The sequence below is a fragment of the Anolis sagrei genome, chromosome 10 (genome assembly GCF_037176765.1).
Source record: "Anolis sagrei isolate rAnoSag1 chromosome 10, rAnoSag1.mat, whole genome shotgun sequence".
NCBI classification, from domain to species: domain Eukaryota; kingdom Metazoa; phylum Chordata; class Lepidosauria; order Squamata; family Dactyloidae; genus Anolis; species Anolis sagrei.
This window is the reverse complement of record NC_090030.1, coordinates 21599762-21623073: the sequence shown is the minus strand read 5'-3', so window position 1 is coordinate 21623073 and position 23312 is coordinate 21599762. Positions and strand designations below refer to the sequence as shown.

At 45.7% G+C, this 23312-nt stretch overlaps 1 protein-coding gene across 5 annotated transcripts in view; it reads right to left on the bottom strand.

Moving 5' to 3' along the window:
- The window catches only part of DLG3 (discs large MAGUK scaffold protein 3), a 99207-nt gene that overhangs the window by 68201 nt on the left and 7694 nt on the right, over positions 1-23312 (bottom strand). For 2 of the 5 annotated variants that reach the window (XM_060756113.2, XM_067471620.1), the window contains exons 2-4: positions 22620-22819; positions 19718-19857; positions 12765-12896 (exon numbers count right to left, since the gene is read on the bottom strand). In XM_060756113.2, coding sequence (XP_060612096.2) covers positions 12765-12896; positions 19718-19857; positions 22620-22776 — 429 coding nt within the window. In that variant the 5' untranslated portion in view covers positions 22777-22819. Of the gene's footprint in view, positions 1-710; positions 2126-12764; positions 12897-19717; positions 19858-22619; positions 22820-23312 lie in introns of those variants that run through there. The other 3 variants (XM_067471619.1, XM_067471621.1, XM_060756112.2) reach the window with 3 other exon arrangements.

Sequence of the window (23312 nt, the reverse complement as noted above, 5' to 3'; positions counted from 1 at the left end):
GGAGGGGGCACAAAGGGCATTCATCATCATCATCATTACAGACCAGGAGGAGGCAAGGGGCAAAGGGGTGCCTGGCACGAGAGGAAGGGGAAAGGGAGAAAAACAACCCAAGGGAGATGTATTGTCGAAGGTTTTCATGGCCAGAATCACTGGGTTGTTGTAGGTTTTTTCGGGCTGTATGGCCATGGTCTAGAGGCATTCTCTCCTAACGTTTCGCCTGCATCTATGGCAATCATCCCCAGATCACCCAAGGGAGATGTCAGGGCCAGATGGAGAACGGAAAAGGGGAGCAATGGGGGAACGATGGGGGAACGAGAGGGGAATGATGCCCATTCCTTCCACAAAAGGAGGTGGGCGAAAAGGGGGCAAATGGGGACATGTGTACCCCATCCAACATGGCAGGGCCTCCACCTTGGTATCCTCAAGAGGATGAGGGTGGCACAAAGGTGGGCACAAAAGGTGCACCAGTCCTCAACATGGTGAGGGTCAGGACAGCAAAAAGGAGGGTGCCAAAAGTAGGGGAGGTGGGCACAAGGGGTCACAGTGAGGCCAAGAGGGTGAGGGTGGCAGAAAAAGTGGTACCTGTCCTCAACATGGTGAGGGTCAGGACAGCAAAAGGGAGGTTGCCAATAGTAGAGGAAGTGGGCACAAGGGGTCACAGCGAGGACAGCTGTGAGCCCCCGACTAATAGAAGAATGCCTTGCACCCACCTGTTCGTACCAGTCCCGGTTGGAACAGGTGCACTCGGGCCACCATCCAGGTCCACCGCCACTGCCGTTCATTTTGGGGGTGCCGCAGGTGCCGCCTCCACCTCCGGGCCCTGCTCCGGGGCATCCCTTGGCCTGGCTCTGCTTAGGGGGCGCGGGTGGCGGGGGGCACGTTGTCCCGGGAGGTGGGGATGAGCTTGCCCTTGGCACGGGCCGTGGGGGTGGCTGAACCCCCTGCGATGATGCCCCCGGAGCCCCCTTGGGAGGGCAGGGTCTGCGAGCCGTAGCCCCCATAGCCGCCCCCTCCGCCGCCCCCGCCACTGCCGCCACCGCTGTAGGCCTCTTGCTGCTGCCACTCGCCGTAGCTGGGGGGCTCCATCCTCCGCAGGGCCGCCATGCGCGTCACTTCGTAGCACTCCGGGCAGCGGCAGCAGTGGTGGTGCTTGTGCATCTTCTCTCTCTCTGTGTCTCTCTTTCTCTCTGAGGGGGAGGATGCCGGAGACAATGGACCACAGAACACAGAGCCTTCCCCCGTCTTCCTCTTCCTCTCTGGTACCTCTTTGGTTACCTCCCCAAGTGCCCGGCCATCTTCTCCTTCATTCTCATCACCTTCTTCTCCTTCTCCTTCTCCCTCTTGCGGTCTCTTCCAATTCTAAAATTCCAGGTTTCCTATTCCTCTTTATAGCAACACAGTCAATTCCCAATTACCTCCCAAGGCACCTGGATATCTTCATCTTCATCATCACTGCTTCCTTCTAAAATTCCAGGATTCCTCCTTCCTCTTCTTCACAGGGGGGGGAGGGGGAGCAGGTGGGCAAGAAAGCAATTGAACTGGTGCCCAGTTACTTCCCTAGGCAACTGAGCATTTCCATCATCCTCACCGCTGTCTTCCTCCCCTTCCTCCTCCTCTTCCTCACAGCTTAAGGGGCGAGGGGGGGGGGGAGCAGGCAAGAAAGCAGCACAGCTGATGCCCAGTTACCTCCCCAGGCGCCCAGGCATCTTCATCATCCTCACCATCATCCTCGTCCTCTTCACAGCTAGGAGGGGGGCTGAGAGAGCACAGCGGCCAGAACCCAGTTACCTCCCTAGGGGTCTAGGCATCTTCCTTCTCCTCCTCTTCTTCCTCCTCCTCACCGCCTCCTTCCTCTTCCTCCTCGCTGCTACCTTGCCTTCCTCCTCCTCATCCTCCCGGAGGCGGCTGCATCACCAGCCCTTTGGTCCCTGCCAAGATGGGTTCGGGGGTGGGAGGCGGAGGAGAGGAGAGGAGAGGGAGGGGGGCTATGACAGCCCCTTGTCTCAGCTGGGATTGGCTGCCTGGTAGAGGAAGAGGAGGAGGAGGAAGGACAGGAGGAAGATGCTGCCGGGCTTGGATGGAAGGGAGAGAGCATCAGTCGCTGGCTGGCCCCCTCCCTCTCACCGCCCTCTGATACCCTCCCTTCAGCCTATGTGTTGGTGCAGCCAATCCTGGCCTTGGAAGGGGGGGGGGGGGGCTTAAAGGAACAGCAGCCAGTTGGGGAGGAAGGGGAGGGGGTCAACAGCGCTCCCACCCCTCCCTTCTTTCCCCTTTTGCCTGTCATCACAACCTCCCTGCAAGGAAGGCAGGAGGGATGGAGGAGGAAGAAAAGAGGGAGGGAGGGAGGGAGGGAAGGAAGGAAGCAAGGAAGCAAGGAAGGAGAAGGGAGGGGGGAGGAGGTGGAAAGAGAGCAGGAAGGAAGGCAGAAAGGAGGATGGAAGAAGGAGGAGGAGGAGGGGACGAAGGAAGGAAAGATAATGAAGGCAGGAAGGAGGAGGGAAGGAAGAAGGAGAGAGGGAGGGGAAGAGGAGGAAGGAGAAGAGGAAGGAGGGAGGAAGGAAGAGAGAGAAGGAAGGCATGAAGGAGGGAAGGAGGAGGAAGGAAGGAAAGAATGGAGAAGGAAGGCAGGAAGGAGGAAGAAAGTAAAGAGGGAAGGAGGGTGAGGAGGAGGAAGAAGGAAGGAAGGCAGGAAGGAGGAGGAAGAAAGAAGGAAGGGAGGAGGAAGGAGGGATGAAGGGAGGAGAAGGAAGGAAGGAAGAAAAGAAAGAATGAAGGTGAGTAGGAGGAGAAAGAGGAGGAAGAAAATAAGGTAAAAGAAAGGGAGGAGGGAGGAGGAAGACAATAAGAAAGGAGGCAACATGGCAGGAAGGACGGAGATAGGAGGGAGAAGGAAGGAAGGTAGGAAGGAGAAGGAAGGTATGAAGAGGACAAGGAGAAGAAGGAAGGAGGGGAGAAAGGAAGGAAAGGAGGGGGAAAGGAGGCAGGAAGGGTGAGGGAAGTAAGGAGGGGAGGAGGGTGAGGAGAAAGGCTGGAAGGAGGAGGAAGAAAGAAGGAGGAAGGGAGGAGCAAGGAAGGAAGGAAGGAAGGAAAGAAAGAAAGAAAGAAAGAAAGATGAGTAGGAAGGAAGGATGGGAGGAGGAAGGAAATAAGGAAAAAGGAAGGGAGGAGGAAGGAGGAAGAAAATAAGGAAGGAGGCAGCGAGGCAGAAAGGACAGAGGTAGGAGGGAGAAGGAAGGAAGGGGAGGAAAAGGAGGAGAGAAGCACTTGAAGCCATCGCACTGACCCACCTCCACCCCCAGAAGATGGCTTTTAACTCAAGTGCCTTTAAAAAGACCATGCTTCCCACCCCCAAATACATGGCTGGGGGATGCTTGGGGTTGTGGTCCCAAGGAACAACATTCCTGACATGCAGCTTGTGACGCACACAGTCCTGACCTTGAGAGCAGAACTCTGGAGGGTTAATTTGGGGGCTTACAACTCCTCAAGCCCCCAAAGCCACGGCAGGCTTGGTTCAAGGCTTCTGGGAGTGTAGAAGGGCCAGTGAGATGTGTCCTCCAGTGAGTAGAGTTGCTATACTGAATACAAGGGCCTTGTTGCTTTAATAATGTAGCCACCGTTCATCAAATCCTTGATCAGAGGGCTTTGGTTGTTTTGTTGTTGTTGTTATTGTATATCTTCAGATCATTTCTCACTCAGGGCAATCTTATCACGGGATTTTCTTTGTCTGATTTGTTTAGAAGGGCTTGCCCTTGCCTTCCTGTGAGGCCGAGAGAGAGAGAGACTCTCCCAAGGTCACCGAATGGATCTCCATGGCTGAGTGCGGACTTAAACCGTAGCCTCCAGAGTCCAATGCTCAAAGCACTATTTCGGCTGGATCTACACTGCCATATAATTCAGATTATCAAAGCAGATAATGCACATTTTGAGCCCCCGGTGGTGCAGTGGGTTAAAGCGTTGAGCTGCTGAACTTGCTGACCAAAAGGTCACAGGTTAAAATCCGGGGAGCAGCGTGAGCTTCCGCTGTTAGCCTCAGCTTCTGCCAATCTAGCAGTTCAAAAACATGCAAATGTCAGTAGATCAATAGGGAAGGTTACAGTGCTCCATGCAGTCAAGCCAACAACATGGCCTTGGAGGTGTCTACGGACAACGCCGGTTCTTTGGCTTAGAAATGGAGATGAGTACTAACTCCCAGTCAGATATGACTTGGCTTAATGTCAAGGGAAAACCTTTACCTTTATTATATGAGTCTACACTGCCATATAACCCAGCTAGAGGGAGATAATCTGGATTTTATATGGCAGTGTAGATGGGATCTTTATTTTCTGGGCTATAGCCAAGAAAACTGGGATATGGGACTGGAGACATAGATCTAGATGTGTCCCCAAAGAACAGAGAGGAGGCCAAGCTTTTCCTCCATTTATCCCATCATCACAACAACCATGTGAGGCAGGCCAGCCAGAGAAGGAGATGCCAATTATTCTGCTTTGAAATAATACAACCAGATGATCCATTGCAAGGCACTGAGCCTTTTGGATGGGTAAACCCCTGACTCCTGTAAATGCCAGCCCTTCACCCTCCTTCCTGCCATGGGATGTCCTGAACCTCAAGGCAGGTCAAAAGTCAAGAGGTCAGGGCAACAGCCATGTCACTCTTATGGAAAAGGAACCATACTCCATCCTCCTCTGTGCTGTCTCTTTAAGGGAGGGAGGCCCTGCAGCACTTTTCTGAATGGCTGCTCCGCCCCCTCCCTTGCCCCCTCCCCTCTTAGCCAATCAGGAGGCCAGATGGAATTGCAGCAACCCAGGCTTCTTAAAGGCACAGTCATCTTTGATGGGTTCCCAAACAAACCTTGCGCCAGCAGCCTTTCCCTGGCAACATCTAACAAGCTTGTGTCCCAAAAAAGAGATAAAAGCAGGATAATCATCATCATCATCATCATCGTGTTAAAAAACAAAGTATGGATTGTCAGTATCAATGTCGCAATCCCAGGTGACAGCAGGATTGCAGAGAAACAACTGGAAAAGCTGACACGATATGAGGATTTAAAGATCGAACTGCAAAGACTCTGGCACAAGCCACTCAAGGTGGTCCCAGTGGTGATCGGCACACTGGGTGCAGTGCTTAAGACCTTGGCCTGCACTTAAACATAATTGGCACTGAGAAAATGACCATCTGCCAGCTGCAGAAGGCTACCTTACTGGGATCTGCACGCATTATTCGCCGATACATCACACAGTCCTAGACAATTGGGAAGTGTCCGACATGTGATCCAATTCAACAGTCAGCAGAGTGTCTGCTGTGGACTCCTCTTGTTGTGTTTCAAATAATAATAATAGCAATAAGATCAATAACAGGGCAATTGTCTTTTGGAAACCCATCCTGAATATTGACACATACTTGCCAGTGATAAATAATTATTTGAAACATTTATATCCCATCTTCTATATAAAAGGTTCAATAAAATCAACACATTCAGGTGTTAATATATTTATGTTTATTTATATCCCGCTTTTTCTCCCCACAAAAAATGACCACTGGCTGTTAGGAATTGTGGGAGCTGAAATCCAAAATACCTGGAGGGCCAAAGTTTGCCTGTGCCTGCTTTAAAACAATGTCAACGGTAAGAATAATTTTGAAAGCTTCAAGCACACTAAGGAATGTATTGTCGAAGGCTTTCATGGCTGGAATCACTGGGTTATTGTGAGTTTTCTGGGCTGAATGGCCATGTTCCAGAAGCATTCTCTCCTGATGTTTTGCATGCATCTATGGCAGGCATCCTTAGAGGTTGTGAGGTCTGTTGGAAACTAGGAAAAATGTGTGTGTGTGTGTGTGTGTGTGTGTGTATATATATATATATATATATATATGTATGTATGGTGGGAGAAAGAACTCTTGTCTGTTTGAGGGTTTGTTGTTTTTTTTTGTCGTGTCAGGGGCGACTTGAGAAACTGCAAGTTGCTTCTGGTGTGAGAGAATTGGACATCTGCAAGGACATTACCCAGGGGACGCCTGGATGATTTGATGTTTTATCATCCTTGTGGGAGGCTTCTCTCATGTCCCCGCATAAGGAGCTGGAGCTGACAGAGGGAGCTCATCCACCTCTCCCTGGATTCGAACCTGCGACCTGTCGGTCTTCAGTCCTGCTGGCACAGGGGTTTAACCCACTGCGCCACCAGGGGCTCCGTCTGTTTGAGGTAGGTGTGAATGTTTCTAATAGTTACTTAGATTAGCATTCAATGGCCCAGCAGTTTCAAGGTCTGGCTTCTTACTGCCTGGGGGAATCCTTTGTTGGGAGGTGATTCTTACTGCCTGGGGAAATTCTTTGTTGGGAGGTGAATCCCAACAAGGGATTCCCCCAGGCAGTAAGAAGCTAGACCTTGAAACTGCTAGGCCATTAAATGCTAATCAAGGTGGTCAACTGAAACATTCACACCTACCTCAAAGACAAGAGTTCTTTCTCCCACCCTGGTTAGTCCACAGATATATAAACCTCACTTGCCTAGTTTCCAACAGAACTCACAACAGAACTCTGAGGATGCCTGCCATAGATGCAGGCGAAACGTCAGGAGGGAATGCTTCTGAAACATAGCCATGCAGCCCGGAAAACTCACAACAACATATTAAGCGACACCAAAAGAAAAACCCAGTTAAAATACTTTGAAATACAAAAGCAGGCACATGCATAAATCTGTATCAAACCAGCATGGGCCCCAAATTTGTAAAATATTGATTACGTATTAGTTTTCCTCTTTCAAACAAGATGCAAAGCGGCTCACAGCCCTGAAAGCAGTACAAATGACAACTGAAAACCTACAACATATAAACGTCAAAATGCAATTAAACAAGAGAGTTAAAAATCACACAAAAAGATACAACCACTGAAATGCTTTGTGGGTGGATAATAAAAGCAAGACTCTGTAACAGCAGCCAGAACAAAAACAGCATTTTCTGCTTGACCAGTCAACGGATATGCAGGAAACAATAACAACTTGTCTTGTGCTACTTTGGAAAAAAAATAAACCATTTGCTCGCAGAGTAAACACAGATTGCCTGGACATCGTCTTATCAGCTGTATGGAGACTGGCCACAATCCATGAAAGTGTGCATCTCCATAAATCCACATTGCCTTTTAGATGCCATAGGGTTCTCTGTCTAATGTGGACATGGGTCCAAAGAATATTCTGAACCTGCAATCTTTGACACCCCAAAAGAACCCAGCTTCACAGCGCTTGCCAAACCACATCTCCCCTGATCTCATAGCATTGAACAGTAGCCGTTAAAGTGGTATCAAACCGCATGAATTTATTTATTTACTATATTTCTATACCTCCATTCTCAGCCCAAGGGCGACTCAGGGTGGTTTACAAAATGGCACAATTCGATGCCCACAATAATATAAAAACAGTTAAAACATTTAACATAAATAGAAATCAATAAGTAATAAAACCCATAAAAACATAGATCAGTGGTTCTCAACCTTCCTAATGCTGTGACCCCTTAATACAGTCCCTCATGTTGTGGTGACCCCCAACCATAATATTGTTTTCATTGCTACTTAATAACAGTCATTTTACTACTGTTATAAAACATAATGTAAATATCAGATATGCAAGATGCATTTTCATTCACTGGACCAAACTGGGCACAAATACCCAATACACCCAAATGTGAATGCTAGTGGCATTGGGGGAGGATTGATTTTGTAATTTGGGAGTTGTAGTTGCTGGGATTTATAGTTCACTTATAATCAAAGAGCATTCTGAACTCCACCAGCGATGGATTTGAACCTAACTTGGCTCCCATGACCAATGGAAAATACTGGAAGTGTTTGATGGGCATTGTCCTTGAGTTTGGGAGTTGTAGTTCACCTATATCCAGAGAGCACTGTGGACTCATGCAATGGTGGATCTGGACCAAACTTGGCACGAATACTCAATATGCCCAAATGTGAACACTGGTGGAGTCTGGGGAAAATAGATCTTGACATTGGGGAGTTGTAGTTGCTGGGATTTATAGTTCATTACAATCAAAGAACATTCTGAACTCCACCAATAGAATTGGCTCAGACTTCCCACATGGAATCTCCATGACCATCAGAAAATACTGTGTTTTCTTATGGTCTTTGGCGACCCCTCTGACACCCCCTTGTGACCCCCTCAGGGGTCCCAACCCCCAGGTTGAGAAACACTGACATAGATCCTCCGCATCTCATTACCAAAATCATTAACCAGATACATTGTCCAGCCATTCCGAGATCAGGGTTTGTCTGCTACACTGCATTTGTGGAATGACCAGGTGGGACAAAGGACTTTTGTCTGCTGAATGTTTCAACTGACCACCTTGATTAGCATTTGATTGCCTGGCAGTGCCTGGAGCAATCTTTTGTTGAGAGGTGATTATATGTCCTTGTTTGTTTCCTCTCTGTTTGAGCTTGAGATAGTTCATTTTTACAAAAATGGGACAAGTCCCAGAATCCCCTGGCTATGCTACTGGATATGTATGAAGTAATGCAGAGAAACAGAAGAGGATGTGGAAGCTGCATCAACAGGTTTAAGGGAGAAGAAGTTGCCCTCTGTTTCCAAAGCCTAGGCTTCACAGTGACCTACAGACTCACAAAGACAGATGCCCTCTCCTCCCTGGGCATGGAGGGCACTCTATCCTGACTCAAAGAAATCCCACCAAGAGGGTTGCATGCTTTTGTGTAAAACGGGAATGCACAAAGCCCCATCCTGAGGCTGCCTTCTCCCCCTCCGTGCGCATAGAGGCTCATAGGCGCACACGCATGTGCCGCCATGCTCCTCCAGATCGAGCCTGGCGCAGTCTGTCTCCTGGTGCCATTGCAGACAGCAGCAGCTGGGTTGCTAGGCAGCAGAAGCAGGAACATGTTGGGGGGGGGGCAAAGAAAGGAGCCCACGTGAGTCGGCCACGCTTTAGGGATCCATGAGGGGCCAGAGGACCCTTTGCATCTACACTGTGCCACGGATGCAGTTCGGCACTACTTTGACTACCAATGATATGGGATCATGGGAGTTGTAGCGTTGCAAGGCCTTCTCTGCCAAAGAGGGGTTGGTGCCTCACCAAAATATGACTCCATAGCATTGAGCCGTGGCAACAAAAGTGGTGTCAAATTGCACCTTCTTTGGATGCATTTAAACAGAGGCTGGATGGCCATCTGCCAGGGGTACTTAGATTGTGCTTTTCCTGTCTGGCAGAAAGGGGTTGGACTAGATGGTGCTTGGGGGTCTCTTCCACTTCTATGATTCGATGACTGTGCATTAAATCTTAAGGTTTCCCCCCCCCCCACCCCCGTCTAGAATGAATTAGATACAAAGTTCAAATCACACATGAAAACTTGCATCCTGCATCATATTCAAAGATGGTTCTGCCCCCATAAATCAAGAGTCAATAAGGCATTCCTGCATAAAAAGGTCTTATACTCGCAACAAAAAGGTATCAGAGAAGGAGCCATCTATACTGTCGGATGCATGCAGTTTGGAGCCTCTACGGCCCCTTCCACACAGCTGTATAAAATCCACATTGAACTGGATTATATGGCAGTGTGGACTCAGATAACTCAGTCCAAAGCAGATATTGTGGGTTGTTGTAGGTTTTTTCGGGCTATATGGCCATGTTCTAGAGGCATTCTCTCCTGATGTTTCACCTGCATCTATGGCAAGCATCCTCAGAGGTATTGAGGTCTGTTGGAAGTAGGAAAATGGGTTTATATATCTGTGGAAAGACCCGGTGGGACAAAGGACTCTTGTCTGCTGGAGCTAGGTGTGAATGTTTCAACTGACCACCTTGATTAGCATTTGATGGCCTGGCAGTGCCTGAGGCAATCTTTTGTTGAGAGGCGATTACATGTGCCTGATTGTTTCCCCTCTGTTGTTTTGCTGTTGTAATTTTAGAGGTTTTTTTTTAATACTGGTAGCCAGATTTTGTTAGTTTTCATGGTTTCCTCCTTTCTGTTGAAATTGTCCACATGCTTGTGGATTTCAATGGCTTCTCTGTGTAGCCTGATATGGTGGTTGTTGGTGTGGTCCAGCATTTCTGTGTTCTCAAATCATATGCTGTGTCTAGGTTGGTTCATCAGGTGCTCTGCTATGGGTGACTTCTCTGGTTGAAGTAGTCTGCAGTGCCTTTCATGTTCCTTGATTTGTGTTTGGGCAATGCTGCTGCGTTTGGTGGTCCCTCTGTAGACTTGTCCACAGTTGCATGGAATACGGTAGACTCCTGCAGAGGTGAGAGGATCCCTCTTGTCCTTTTCCGAACGTAGCATTTGTTGGATTTTCTTGGTGGGTCTGTAGATAGTTTGTATGTTGTGTTTCCTCATCAGCTTCCCTCTGCTGTCAGTGGTTCCCTTGATGTATGGCAAGAACACTTTTCCTCTGGGTGGATCTTCATCTTTACTCTCATAGCTTGTTCTCAGTCTTGCAGTTCTTCTGATGTCTGAGGTGGAGTCTCCATTGGCCTGGAGAGCCCAGTTGAGGTGGTTCAGTTCATCTTGGAGGAGGTGGGGTTCACAGATTCTTTTTGCACGGCCTGCCAAGGCTTTGATGGTGCTTCTTTTTTTACTTGGGTGATGGTTGGAGTTTTTATGTAGGTATCTATCTCTGTGTGTGGATTTTCTGTAAACGGTGTGACCCAATTGTTGATCTGGTTTGCGGATGACGAGGACATCTAGAAAAGGCAGTCTTCCTTCATTTTCTTTTTCCATGGTGAATTGGATGTTTGGGTGGATGCTGTTGAGATGGTCCAGGAACCTGTTGAGTTCTTCTTCTCCATGGCTCCAAATGGTGAAAGTGTCAACCACATATCTGAACCATATTGTGGGCTTTTTTGTTACTGTTTCCAGGGCTTGTTCTTCAAAGTGTTCCATGTAGAAATTAGCTATGACCGGGTTGAGAGGGCTCCCCATAGCTACTCCAGCTTTCTGTTTGTAGAACTCGTCCCACTGAAAGTAGCTGGTGGTGAGGCAATGGTGAAACAGAACTGTGCATTGTGGATATTGTGGATTATTTGCCTTGATATTCTAGGGGCCCTTCCACACAGCCATATAATCCAGCATATCAAGGCAGATAATCCACATTATCAGTTTAGAACTGAATCATCTGAGTCCACACTGCCATATAATCCAGTTCAAAGCAGATAATGTGTATTTTATACAGCTGTGTGGAAGGGGCCTACCTTATATGGCTATGTGGAAGAGCCCTAACACTGCCATGGCTCATTACTATGGCATCACAGGAGCTGTAGTCTGGGGTGACACCTGTACTCTTGGACTGTGAAGGTTCAAGGTTTGCACAACTGCAACTGCTGGGATTCCATAGCATTGAGCCATGACCGTTCAAGTGGTGCCAAACCGCATTCATTTTGCAGTGTAGGATCATAAGAGATCGCATGGGCCATCTAGTCCAATTGCCTTCTGCCATGCAGGAAAAGCACAATCAAAATCCAACATCACCACCACCCGAACAGGTGCAGTCACAGTGTAGATGCACTCCTTGGATGTTTCCCCACCAGAATTCTAGAACCAATCAGCTGATCTGTTCCTGCAGAATTCTGGGAAATGTAGTTCAGGGAGGAGCCTTTGGAATTCTCAGCTAGAGAGGTGATTATTCTGGGGTGCCGAACTGAAGGATAGAGCTGGGAGGGAAAAGGTGTGCAGCTGTGTGCATGTTTACTTTAATCTGACTCTGGTCCACGATAAAACCCATGATACAGAAAGGTCTTGTGCTGCTCTTTTGCAATTGTACATACTTGATAGTATTAAACTATTGTATTTTAATCTCCATGATTCCAGAGTCTGATTGAAATATAGATACTACATAGGGCTGGGCAACCACAGAAAAATTTGTTTCTAAACTCGATTCGTTTTTAGGGTTTTTTTGCGTTTAGTTATTTAAAAGAATTCCGAAATTTTTCTTTAAAAAAGTTCGATATTTACGAAATTTCGGAAATTACGAAACAATTTCGAAACAATAACGAATCGATTCGTTAATGGCGGACGTAATTGCGCAATACGCTAAAAAACCCTCCAAATGGGACAGGGGGAACTTCTGAAGCTTCCCTCTCCCTCTGTTGTTGACTGTTGGTGTGATAATTTATTTTTTTATCACTGATAAAACAACAACAACTATAAAACTTGCACCAGACATACGGAAATAATAACAAAATAATAACGAAACAATTTTGAAACAATTACAAAACAATTACGAAACAATTACGAAATAAATTTTAAAAATTCGTTTCGATTTTTAGTTGCTCCTGAATGGTTCAATATCGGATCGTAAACCACTTTAAATACGAATTATTAACGAATTACGAAATTAACGAACGAAACCGCACAGCCCTAGATACTAGAGATATTTGGGCACTGAGGCTTAACAGAAGTCTTCAGCTTCCCTAAACTACATTTCCCAGAATTCTGCAGGAGCAGATCATGTGGCAGCCTCTGTTTGGAAATGCTCTATTGGATTTGACCCCAAAGGCCATCCAGTCCTGCCCCATCTTTCCGAGTAGGAGGGCCCAACCAAAGCAGCTCCATAAGGGAAACCTTGGCATTGGGTGGGACCCCCAAAGGCCATCCAGTCCTGTCCCATCCTCCCGAGCAGGAGGGCCCAACCAAAGCAGCCTCAGAAGGGAAACGTTAGTATCACGTGGGACTCCCAAGGGCCATCCAGCCCTGCCCCATCCTCCCGAGCAGGAAGGCCCAACCAAAGCAGCACCACAAGATGCCTGTACAACCTCTGCGGAAGACTCACTTTGGGCAAGGAGCTGCGGATGCCGACCACCAGGCTGGATGCTTGCCTCGGCAACTCAGTCTTGCGCTCAGTGACGGTCACCAGTTGGGGCGGCATTGACCCCAAGGCATTCTCTCGATCCCAAGTCTCAGGCTGAAATGGAAAACAAAGAGGTGTAAAGAGCAGCCCAGAAGTCCTGGCAGAAGAGGCATTTTTCAGGCGCGTTCATTACCATTGGCCTTTTTAAAAAAAGAAAGTAAAATGATGTACTTGGTCAAGATGGACAAATTAACATGTTTACTAAAAAAAAGGGACACTGGAAAAAAAATTGAAAGACTGGAACCCTTTTATTTACTTTTTGCACGAGGAAGAAAAGGACTTGCCGATTCTGAAGAATAATTAGAAGTGTTTTCTTTGGTTTGAGAAAGGAGTCAACATTGAGAGGCCTAGGCCCTAGAGCACGGTTTTGGACTTCAACTCCCACAATTCTTGGTCTTAGGCCCTTTCCTTTTCCTTTCCTTTTACTATTTGAAGTAGTTTGTGTGTGTAGGTAACACTGGGGATCATTCTTAGAAACAAGGAGTCCTCGGTGGCGCAGTGGGTTAAACCCCTGTGCTGGCAGGACTGAAGACCGATAGGTCACAGGTTTGAATCCAGGGAGAGTGCGGATGAGCTCCCTCTATCAGCTCCAGCTCCTCATGTGGGGACATGAGAGAAGTCTCCCACAAGGATGATAAAACATCAACACATCCGGGTGTCCCCTGGGCAACGTTGTTGCAGACAGCCAATTCTCTCACACCAGAAGCGACTTGCAGTTTCTCAAGTCGCTCCTGACACGACAAAAAAAAAAATCTTAGAAACAACAGTCCATAGTCCAATGGAGTCTAATGGCTTCTGTACAGCATACTGTTCCTGCATTGAAGTCTGAAACACACAGTTCTTACCGAAGTCTAAACTGATCTGTTTCTAAAATGGAGTCTGAGTCCTGAACAATCCCAGACCTGATCACATGGTCTGCAGCCCCTCTCACAACTCTTTAACACAGAGAGTTTAAAAAAATTGTATTGTCGAAGGCTTTCATGGCCGGAATCACTGGGTTGTTGTAGGGTTTTTTGGGCTGTATGGCCATATTCTAGAGGCATTCTCTCCTGAGGTTTTGCCTGCATCTATGACAAGCATCCTCAGTGGTTGTGAGGTCTGTTGGAAGTAGGAAAATGGGTATATATATCTGTGGAATGACCAGGGTGAGACAAAGGACTCTTGTCTGCTGGAGCTAGGTGTGAATGTTTCAGCTGACCATGAAAGGCCATGAAAGCCTTCGACAATACATTGATTAGGTTTTTTCGGGCTATACGGCCATGTTCTAGAGGCATTCTCTCCTGACGTTTCTCCTGCATCTATGGCAAGCATCCTCAGAGGTAGTGAGGTCTGTTGGAAGTAGGAAAATGGGTATATATATCTGTGGAATGACCAGGGTGAGACAAAGGACTCTTGTCTGCTGGAGCTAGGTGTGAATGTTTCAGCTGACCATGAAAGGCCATGAAAGCCTTCGACAATACATTGATTAGGTTTTTTCGGGCTATACGGCCATGTTCTAGAGGCATTCTCTCCTGACGTTTCTCCTGCATCTATGGCAAGCATCCTCAGAGGTAGTGAGGTCTGTTGGAAGTAGGAAAATGGGTTTATATATCTGTGGAATGACCAGGGTGAGACAAAGGACTCTTGTCTGCTGGAGCTAGGTGTGAATGTTTCAGCTGACCATGAAAGGCCATGAAAGCCTTCGACAATACATTGATTAGGTTTTTTCGGGCTGTACGGCCATGTTCTAGAGGCATTCTCTCCTGACGTTTTGCCTGCATCTATGGCAAGCATCCTCAGAGGTTGTGAGGTCAGTTGGAAGTAGGAAAATGGGTTTATATATATGTGGAATGACCAGGCTGGGACAAAGGACTCTTGTCTGCTGGAGCTAGGTGTGAATGTTTCAGCTGACCATGAAAGGCCATGAAAGCCTTCGACAATACATTGATTAGGTTTTTTCGGGCTGTACGGCCATGTTCTAGAGGCATTCTCTCCTGACGTTTCTCCTGCATCTATGGCAAGCATCCTCAGAGGTAGTGAGGTCTGTTGGAAGTAGGAAAATGGGTTTATATATATGTGGAATGACCAGGCATTCTCTCCTGACGTTTCGCCTGCATCTATGGCAAGCATCCTCAGAGGTTGTGAGGTCTGTTGGAAGTAGGAAAAATTGGGTTTATATGGAATATATACATACCCTGGTCATTCTACAGATATATAAACCCATTTTTCCTAGTTCCAACAGACCTCACAACCTCTGAGGATGCTTGCTAGATGTAGGCGAAACGTCAGGAGAGAATGCCTCTAGAACATGGCCATACAACCTGAAAAAACCTACAACAACCCAGTTAAAGAAGGGCAAACAAATACACACACATACAATACAGTGCACAATCTGAATTATACACATAACAAATAACTAGTGGAGGCTTGAGAAGGTTACTATTTCCAACATAAAGTAGTTATTCTCCTCCAGAAGCTTCATTTTTGTGGCTGCCACAAACTAGGTTGAATTAATTGAGACTTGGTGAGGTATTCATTGAAAAATGAGAGCAAAATGTGCTGCAGGATGTGTCACAAATATTAAATATTAAGTGGGTATTATTGATTACAAAAGTGTGAGTCAAGCATTGAAAGTGTTAGTAGGCCATAGCCTGTTAGAGTCAGTGAGCCAAAGCTAGCGTCAGCCTGAGGAGAGTGAGTAGGCCAAAGCCTGTTAGTGTTAGTTAGTTAGTAAATAAATAAATAATCAAGTTGGCCAATTGAAATATTCACACCTACCTCAAGCAGACAAAGAGTTCTTTCTCACACTCTGGACTTTCTACAATATACATAAACCCCATTTGCCTTGTTTAAAACACACCTCACAACCTCTGAGGATGCCTGCCATAGATGCAGGTGAAACGTCAGGAGAGAATGCTTCTGGAACATGGCCATACAGCCCGGAAAACCTACAACAACCCAGTAATTGCATCCATAAAAGCCTTCGGCAATACATTCGTCTGTGTGTTTTTGTTCTTTTCATCACTGAGCCCCTGGTGGCGCGGTGGGTTAAACCCCTGTGCCGGCAGGACTGAAGACCGACACGTCGCAGGTTCAAATCCGGGGAGAGTGCAGATGAGCTCCCTCTGTCAGCTCCAGCTCCTCATGCGGGGGCATGAGAGAAGCCTCCCACAAGGATGAGAAAACATCAAACATCCAGGTGTCCCCTGGGCAACGTCATTACGGACAGCCAATCCTCTCACACCAGAAGCGACTTGCAATTTCTCAAGTCGCTCCTGACACAACAAAAAAAATCACTTTGGGTTATTGGTGCTGGGTCACACTGCTGCTAATAAGTTACTCTGCTGTGCATTTATGAGGAGGGTCTTTGTTGTTAAGCCCGCTCGTCCAACAGGATGTTAACTGCAAAACAAATTTTGTGCACTCAGTTCTTGTGGGTTTTTTCGGGCTATATGGCCATGTTCTAGAACATGGCCATATAGCCCGAAAAAACCCACAAGAACTGAGTGATTCCAGCCATGAAAGCCTTCAACAAAATTTTGTGCAGTTTAATAAACTTTTCCTTGTTATTAGGAAATGACATTTATAACCCAGGATCCAAAATTGTGTTACATAGTGAAATCCAAGGCAAGGAAGCCACGGACTGAGAGGGGGTCATGGGGAAGAGTATAGGAGCCAGTGCATTCAGTGACATACAAGTAGAAAGAAGTCAAAACTGTTTAGGAATCTATGGCGAAGGAGGAGAGAAGGTCAGGACAACGGCTGTCTCCACTGCCCTCCAGCGACCAGAACGGCAAACATCTCTCTGCTGAACATGAAATCCCCGTTGCTCTTGGCCAGTATTCTCAACCTTCCTAACGCCACGACCCGTTAATACAGTTCTTCCATGCGGGGACATGAGAGAAGCCTCCCACAAGGATGGTAAAACATCAAAACAATCCAGGCATCCCCTGGGCAACAGCCAATTCTCTCACACCAGAAGCGACTTGCAGTTTCTCAAGTCACTCCAGTCATGAAAAAAAAATGTTGTGGTGTCCTCCAATTATAAAATTATTTTTGTAAGAACAGTAGAGTCTTGCTTATACAACATAAATGGGCCAGCATAACATTGTATAAGTGAAAATGTTGGATAACAAGGAGGGATTAAGGAAAAGCCTATTAAACGTCAAATGATGTTATGATTTAGCAAATTAAGCATCAAAACATCATGCTTTACAACAAACTGAGTTTTGGAGTTGTAGTTCACCTACATCCAGAGAGCACTATGGTCTCAAACAATGATGGATCTGGACCAAATCCTGGCATGAATACTCAATATAACCAAATGTGAACACTGGTGGGGTTTGAGGAAAATAGACCTTGACATTTGGGAGTTGTCGCTGCTGGGATTTATAGTTCACCTACAATCAAAGTGCATTCTGAACTCCACCAACAATGGAATTGAACAAAACTTGGCACACAGAACTCCAATGACCAACAGAAAATCCTGGAAGGGTTTGGTGGGCATTGACCTTGAGTTTTGGATTTGTAGGTGAACTACAACTCCAAAACTCAAGGTCAATGCCCACCAAACCCTTCCAGGATTTTCTAATGGTCATGGGAGTTCTGTATGCCAAGTTTGGTTCAATTCCATTGTTGGTGGAGTTCAGAATGCTTTTTGATTGTAGGTTAACTATAAATCCCAGCAACTACAATTCTCAAATGATATAATCAATCTCCCACAACCCCATCAGTACTCAAATTTGGGGATACTGTATTGGGTATTTGTGCCAAATTTGGTCCAGTGAATGAAAATACATCCTGCATATCAGCTATTTACATTATGATTCATAACAGTAGCAAAATTACAGTTATAAAGTAACAACAAACATAATGTATTGTTGAAGACTGGAATCATTGGATTGTTGTAGGTTTTTCAGGCCATATGGCCATGTTCTAGAAGCATTCTCTCCTGACATTTCACCTGCACCTATGGCAGGCTTCCTCAGAGGTTGTGAGGTCTCACAACCATAGATGCAAGTGAAACGTCAGGAGAGAATGCTTCTACAACATGGCCATATAGCCCGAAAAACCTACAACAACCCAGAAAGGAGCAAGAAGAGGGTGCAGCAGCAGCCTAACGTTTAAATTGGGAGTCAGGTAGACAACCTTGGCAGGCCTTATTTTAGGTACTCCTGCTCTAATTGGTGCTGGGCTGCAGCTCCCAGCATTCCTTAACCTTTGCTGGGAGCTGTAGTCCCACAACACAGTTTGACATCCCTGCGATAAAGGTTATTCATTTCCCAAAGTGAGGCATCTCAGGCTCAGGGGGGAAACCGGACTGGTTTGCTTCTCTTGGGAACTTACAGCTACCTGGCAATGGCAGTCAAGTGAAAGAGCCAAAGAGTCTATTTGCACAATGTTAGGGCTGAGAGTTGGGTCTGATTTCTTCAAGTCCAGTGCTCAGATTGCAAATGTACCTTCTGTATTGTCATTTTAAAAAAAAGTCTCTGAGGAACCCCAGGACTCTCTGTGTGCATTTGGATTATCAGAAAGTGAAGGAATCGCTGTCTCTGCTATTTGCTCAAAAAGTTTTGGATTTTCAGAGATTTCAAATGTTGCAGGCTCAACCTCTAATGACATCTGGCAAATACAGCAAAAAAATCTTTCTGTCAGTCAGTCAGTCTGCCAGTTCATCTTTCCATCTATCCATCCACCCATCTGTCCATCTATCTATCTGCCTATTCATCCACCCATCTATCTATCCATCCATCCATCTGCCTATCTATTTTATCTATCTGTCCATCCATCCATCCATCCATCCATCCATTTATCTGCCTATCTATTTTATCTGTCCATTCATCTATCTGCTTATCTATCTATCATCTATCCATCCATCCATCCATCCATCTGCCTACCTAATTTATCTATCTGTCCATCCATCTATCTGCTTATCTATCTATCATCTATCTATCTATCTATCTATCTATCTATCTATCTATCTATCTATCTGCCTATCTATTTTATCTATCTGTCCATCCATCTATCTGCCTATCTATCTATCATCTATCCATCTATCTATCTATCTATCTATCTATCTATCTATCATCTATCCAACCAACCATCCATCCATCCATCCATCCATCCATCCATCTGCCTATCCATCCATCTGCCTATCTATTTTATCTATCTGTTCATCCATCTATCTGCCTGCCTGCCTGCCCATCTATCTATCTATCTATCTATCTATCTATCTATCTATCTATCATCCATCCATCCATCCATCCATCCATCCATCCGCTTATCCATCCATCCATCTATCCGCCTATCTGTCTGTCTATCTATCTATCTATCTATCTATCTATCTATCTATCTATCCATCCATCCATCCATCCATCCATCCATCCATCCATTAATTCATCCATCTGCCTATCTGTCTGTCTGTCTATCCATCCATCTGCTGAACTATCTCTCTCTCTCTCTCTTTACCTACCTCTCTATCTACCATCTATCTGCCTATCTATCTACCCATTCATCTGCCCATCTATTTTCCTGTCTGTCTGTCTATCTGTCTTCATATGTTTTCCATTAGGCAATAATAACTAATGAAGTGTCAAGATGAATTTTCAAATTGACTCTACCAGCATATCCAATATTTTCAGCCTTCTCAATGGTAAAATTTAAATAATTCCCTACATGTTGTCCTCTGTCCCTGTGACATTACCTCTATCTGTGGCCATATTAATATGTCGCAGTTTGGCCACGAAGAATCCCTACCACCTTTGTCCTGAACCTGTCCTTAGCTTCAAGCACCGAGATGGAAATGAGATTCTAAGAGATGCATTGAGTGATCTATGTAAAGTGGTTGTCCCCTTGCAGCAGGTCAGCCCCCCCCCCCCCCCGGTGCCCCTCCTCACCTGCAAGGCCTCAGCCTCCTGGTTAGGCTTCTCTGGACAGGTCTTTGGGACACCATTGCCCAGGCTCCTGGACAGATGTACAGCCTTCCCATCCTCCTCATAAGCAGAGAGCAAGCTCAGCTCATAGCACTCCTGGATATCTGAAAGAGAGGCCCAGAAGAGGAGCAACTAAAGCTACCATATTGACTAGAGACTGCTGCACCATCGAATCGAATGGCACCTCAATTTCCAAAACTCTGAAAACAAAACAAAACAAAAAAAAAAGGATTTGGTGCCAAATGTCATGCGCAGTGGTGAAAGGTGCTCTCTTTGCAATGTAGAACACCAAAGCTTCCATCAATGGAAAAGAAAAACTTGGGGTGCATCTATGCTATGGAATTAATTCACTTTCATTGCCTTGGTTCAATGCTATGGAGTCATAGAGCTGCAGTTTTGCAAGACCTTGAGCCTTCTCTGCCAAAGAAAGCTGATGTATCACCAAACTACAATCCAAGGAACCATTGTATTGAGCTGTGGCCATCAAATGAGACATTAGGACCCTCAAAGAGGAGCTCCTGAAGCAGCTTTCCATTTTGCTCAGCACTAAAATGACCATATGATTAGAATCTAATGCACACTTTAATTTGGGGGAGGTAATTTTGCCACACACAAAAAAGGTAAGCATTAGATTCGAATACATAGAGTACTTTGGACATTCAGGTGTCTCTTTTGCTTTTGACAGAGGGACCATTTGCTGGACACAGAGTTCTGGAGAACGTTGACCAAATCCTGGATGATTTTGCTTGACCTTCCCTGGATAACTTTCCATCTAGTCCCTCTTGGATCTTGATGCCCAGAATGAGACATAGTATCATTCCAAGCAGAATAGAGTGGGAACTTGACTTCCCTCCATATTGACACTGGAGAACTTTGACCAAATCCTGGATCATTTTGCTTGACCTCCCCTGGACACCTTCCATCTTGCCCTTCATGGATATTGATGACAAGAAAGGAACATAATATCATTCCAAGCAGAATAGAGTGAGACCTTGACTTCCTCCCTCTTGACACTATGCTCCTATTGAGGTAGCCCAGCATCGCACTGGGTTTCTAAGCTGCCAAATCACAGTCTTGGTTTATCTTCACCTACACTGCAATCCCCAGTGGATTAAAGACACATTTATTATTCCAAAGCAGAAGAGAGTTGGGCTACAATTTCCCTCTATCCTCCTATGGATGTAGCTCAGAATGGCATGGGCTTTTGGGGCTGCTGCATCACATTATTGGCTCATATTTAGGCTGTGATCTTAGACTCTGTAATCATTTCCAGGGTGAGTTGTGTGAGATTTCTCAAATGACAATGGATACAATCCCCAGATGCACAAGGCTTGTTAACCTTTCTCTCCAAACTATTTCACATCTGGAAGCCCCTCTGTCCCTTTGGGAAATGGCAGCTCTCTTTTCCTTCCTGGAAGATATCCTCATCTTATTTTAAAGTGTGTGTGTGTGTGTGAGATGGAGAAACAACCTTAATCTCTGGGTTGTTGTAGGTTTTTTTGGGCTATATGGCCATGTTCTAGAGGCATTCTCTCTTGACGTTTCGCCTGCATCTATGGCAAGCATCCTCAGAGGTAGTGAGGAGTAATGTGTTTGGTACTACATTATTATTATTATTATTATTATTATTATTATTATTATTATTATTATTATGTTTATTCTACTACTTTTGTTTTCAGCACGTTGGCCCCTGAGCTCTCTTTGGATGCTTTGACATTGTCAAATTAATGCAGTTTGTCACTGCATTATTATTATTATTATTTGATACATGACAATATTAGTACACAGCAAACAAGATCACTATGCTAGTATGGTCGAAGGCTTTCATGGCTGGAATCACTGGGTTGTTGTAGGCTTTCCAGGTTATATGGCCATGTTCTAGAGGCATTCTGTCCTGACGTTTCACCTGCATCCATGGCAAGCATCCTCAGAGGTAGTGAGGTCTGTTGGAAGTAGGAAAATGGGTTTATATATCTGTGGAATGACCAGGGTGGGACAAGGACTCTTGTCTGCTGGAGCTAGGTGTGAATGTTTCAACTGACCACCTTAATTAGCATTTGATGGCTTGGCAGTGCCTTAGGGAATCTTTTGTTGAGAGGTAATGCTAGCTTTCGTATCTGGTCACACGTCAGACACATCCCAAGTGTCTAGGACTGTGTAATGTATTTGTGAATAATGCAAGCAGATCCAAGTAGGGTGGCCTTTTGCAGCTGACTACCTCTGAGGATGCTTGCCGTAGATGCAGGCAAAACGTCAGGAGAGAATGCCTCTAGAACATGGCCATATAGCCCGAAAAATACTACTACAACACAGTGATTCCGGCCATGAAAGTCTTCGACAATAAAACCATAATCTCTTTCCAAAATTGTTCCTTGTTGCAGAACTTTTGGAGAGCAAGCTGCAAAAGCCTTGGAAAACAGACGAGCAGATTTACTCGTGGATTAGGGTCCCCTTCATCAGTCATATGATCCTTTTTCTCACTGCCAGGACACTTGTGTAATCATGTAAAAAAAAAAAGTATCATGTCGCCAATATTTTCATTAATGGCCAGGGCTAAGAAGGAAAGAATATCACAATTTGTTTTCCCTGCATCCAGTTAGGAAATGAAATGCACAACCCAGGAACAAAAATCATGGTACATAGTGTTAGAGATGAGGTCCCTCAAAAAGGAGCTCCAGACGCAACTTCCCCTTTGGCTTTGGCTCAACACTAAGATGACTGTATGACGTGAATCAAATGCACATCCTAATTTTGAGGAGGCCATGGAGCCCAATAAGGTGAGCATCAAATAAATATAGTAATTTCCTCCTTGGAGAAACGGCTCCCAAAACATGCCAGGTGAACCATGTCCCTCTCTGGTTCTTACCCAATAGTGCCTGGAAGAGCTCGCTTTTGAAGATGTGGAGGACCTTCTCGAGGGAGACCTGCAGTGGCTCTTCTGCCGGGGAGCAGAGGGTGCCTTGATAGCGAGAGAGGATCTCCACCGCGCGGCGAGTGTCTGCCAAGACAAGGCCGGAGGGCATGGCGCCTTTCAAATCCAGGGCCCAAAAGGTGGATTAAAGACAGCTACAATACCAGAAAATAGTTGTTTCCTTGCAGGTCAAAGATCCCAAGACACCATGCGGCACACCATTATGATAATGAGTATGTTTATTCTACTACTTTTGCTTTCAGCACAAGTTGGCTCCTGAGCTTTCTTTGTGTGCATCTACTGTAGGATAAATGCAGTTTGGCACCATTATTATTATTATTATTATTATTATTATTATTATTTATTCTACTACTTTTGCTTTCAGCACAAGCTTCCCCCGAGCTCTCTTTGGGTGCATCAACATTGTTGGATTAATGCAGTTCGGTACTGCTTTAATTATTATGATGATTATTATGATTATTGTTTATTCTTCTACTTTTGCTTTCAGCATAAATTGACCCCCAAACTTTCTTTGGATGCATGTACTGTAGGATTAATGCAGTTTGGCACCACTTTGTTTATTATTATTATTATGTTTATTATGTTTATTATGTTTATTCTACTACTTCTGCTTTCACCACAAGTTGG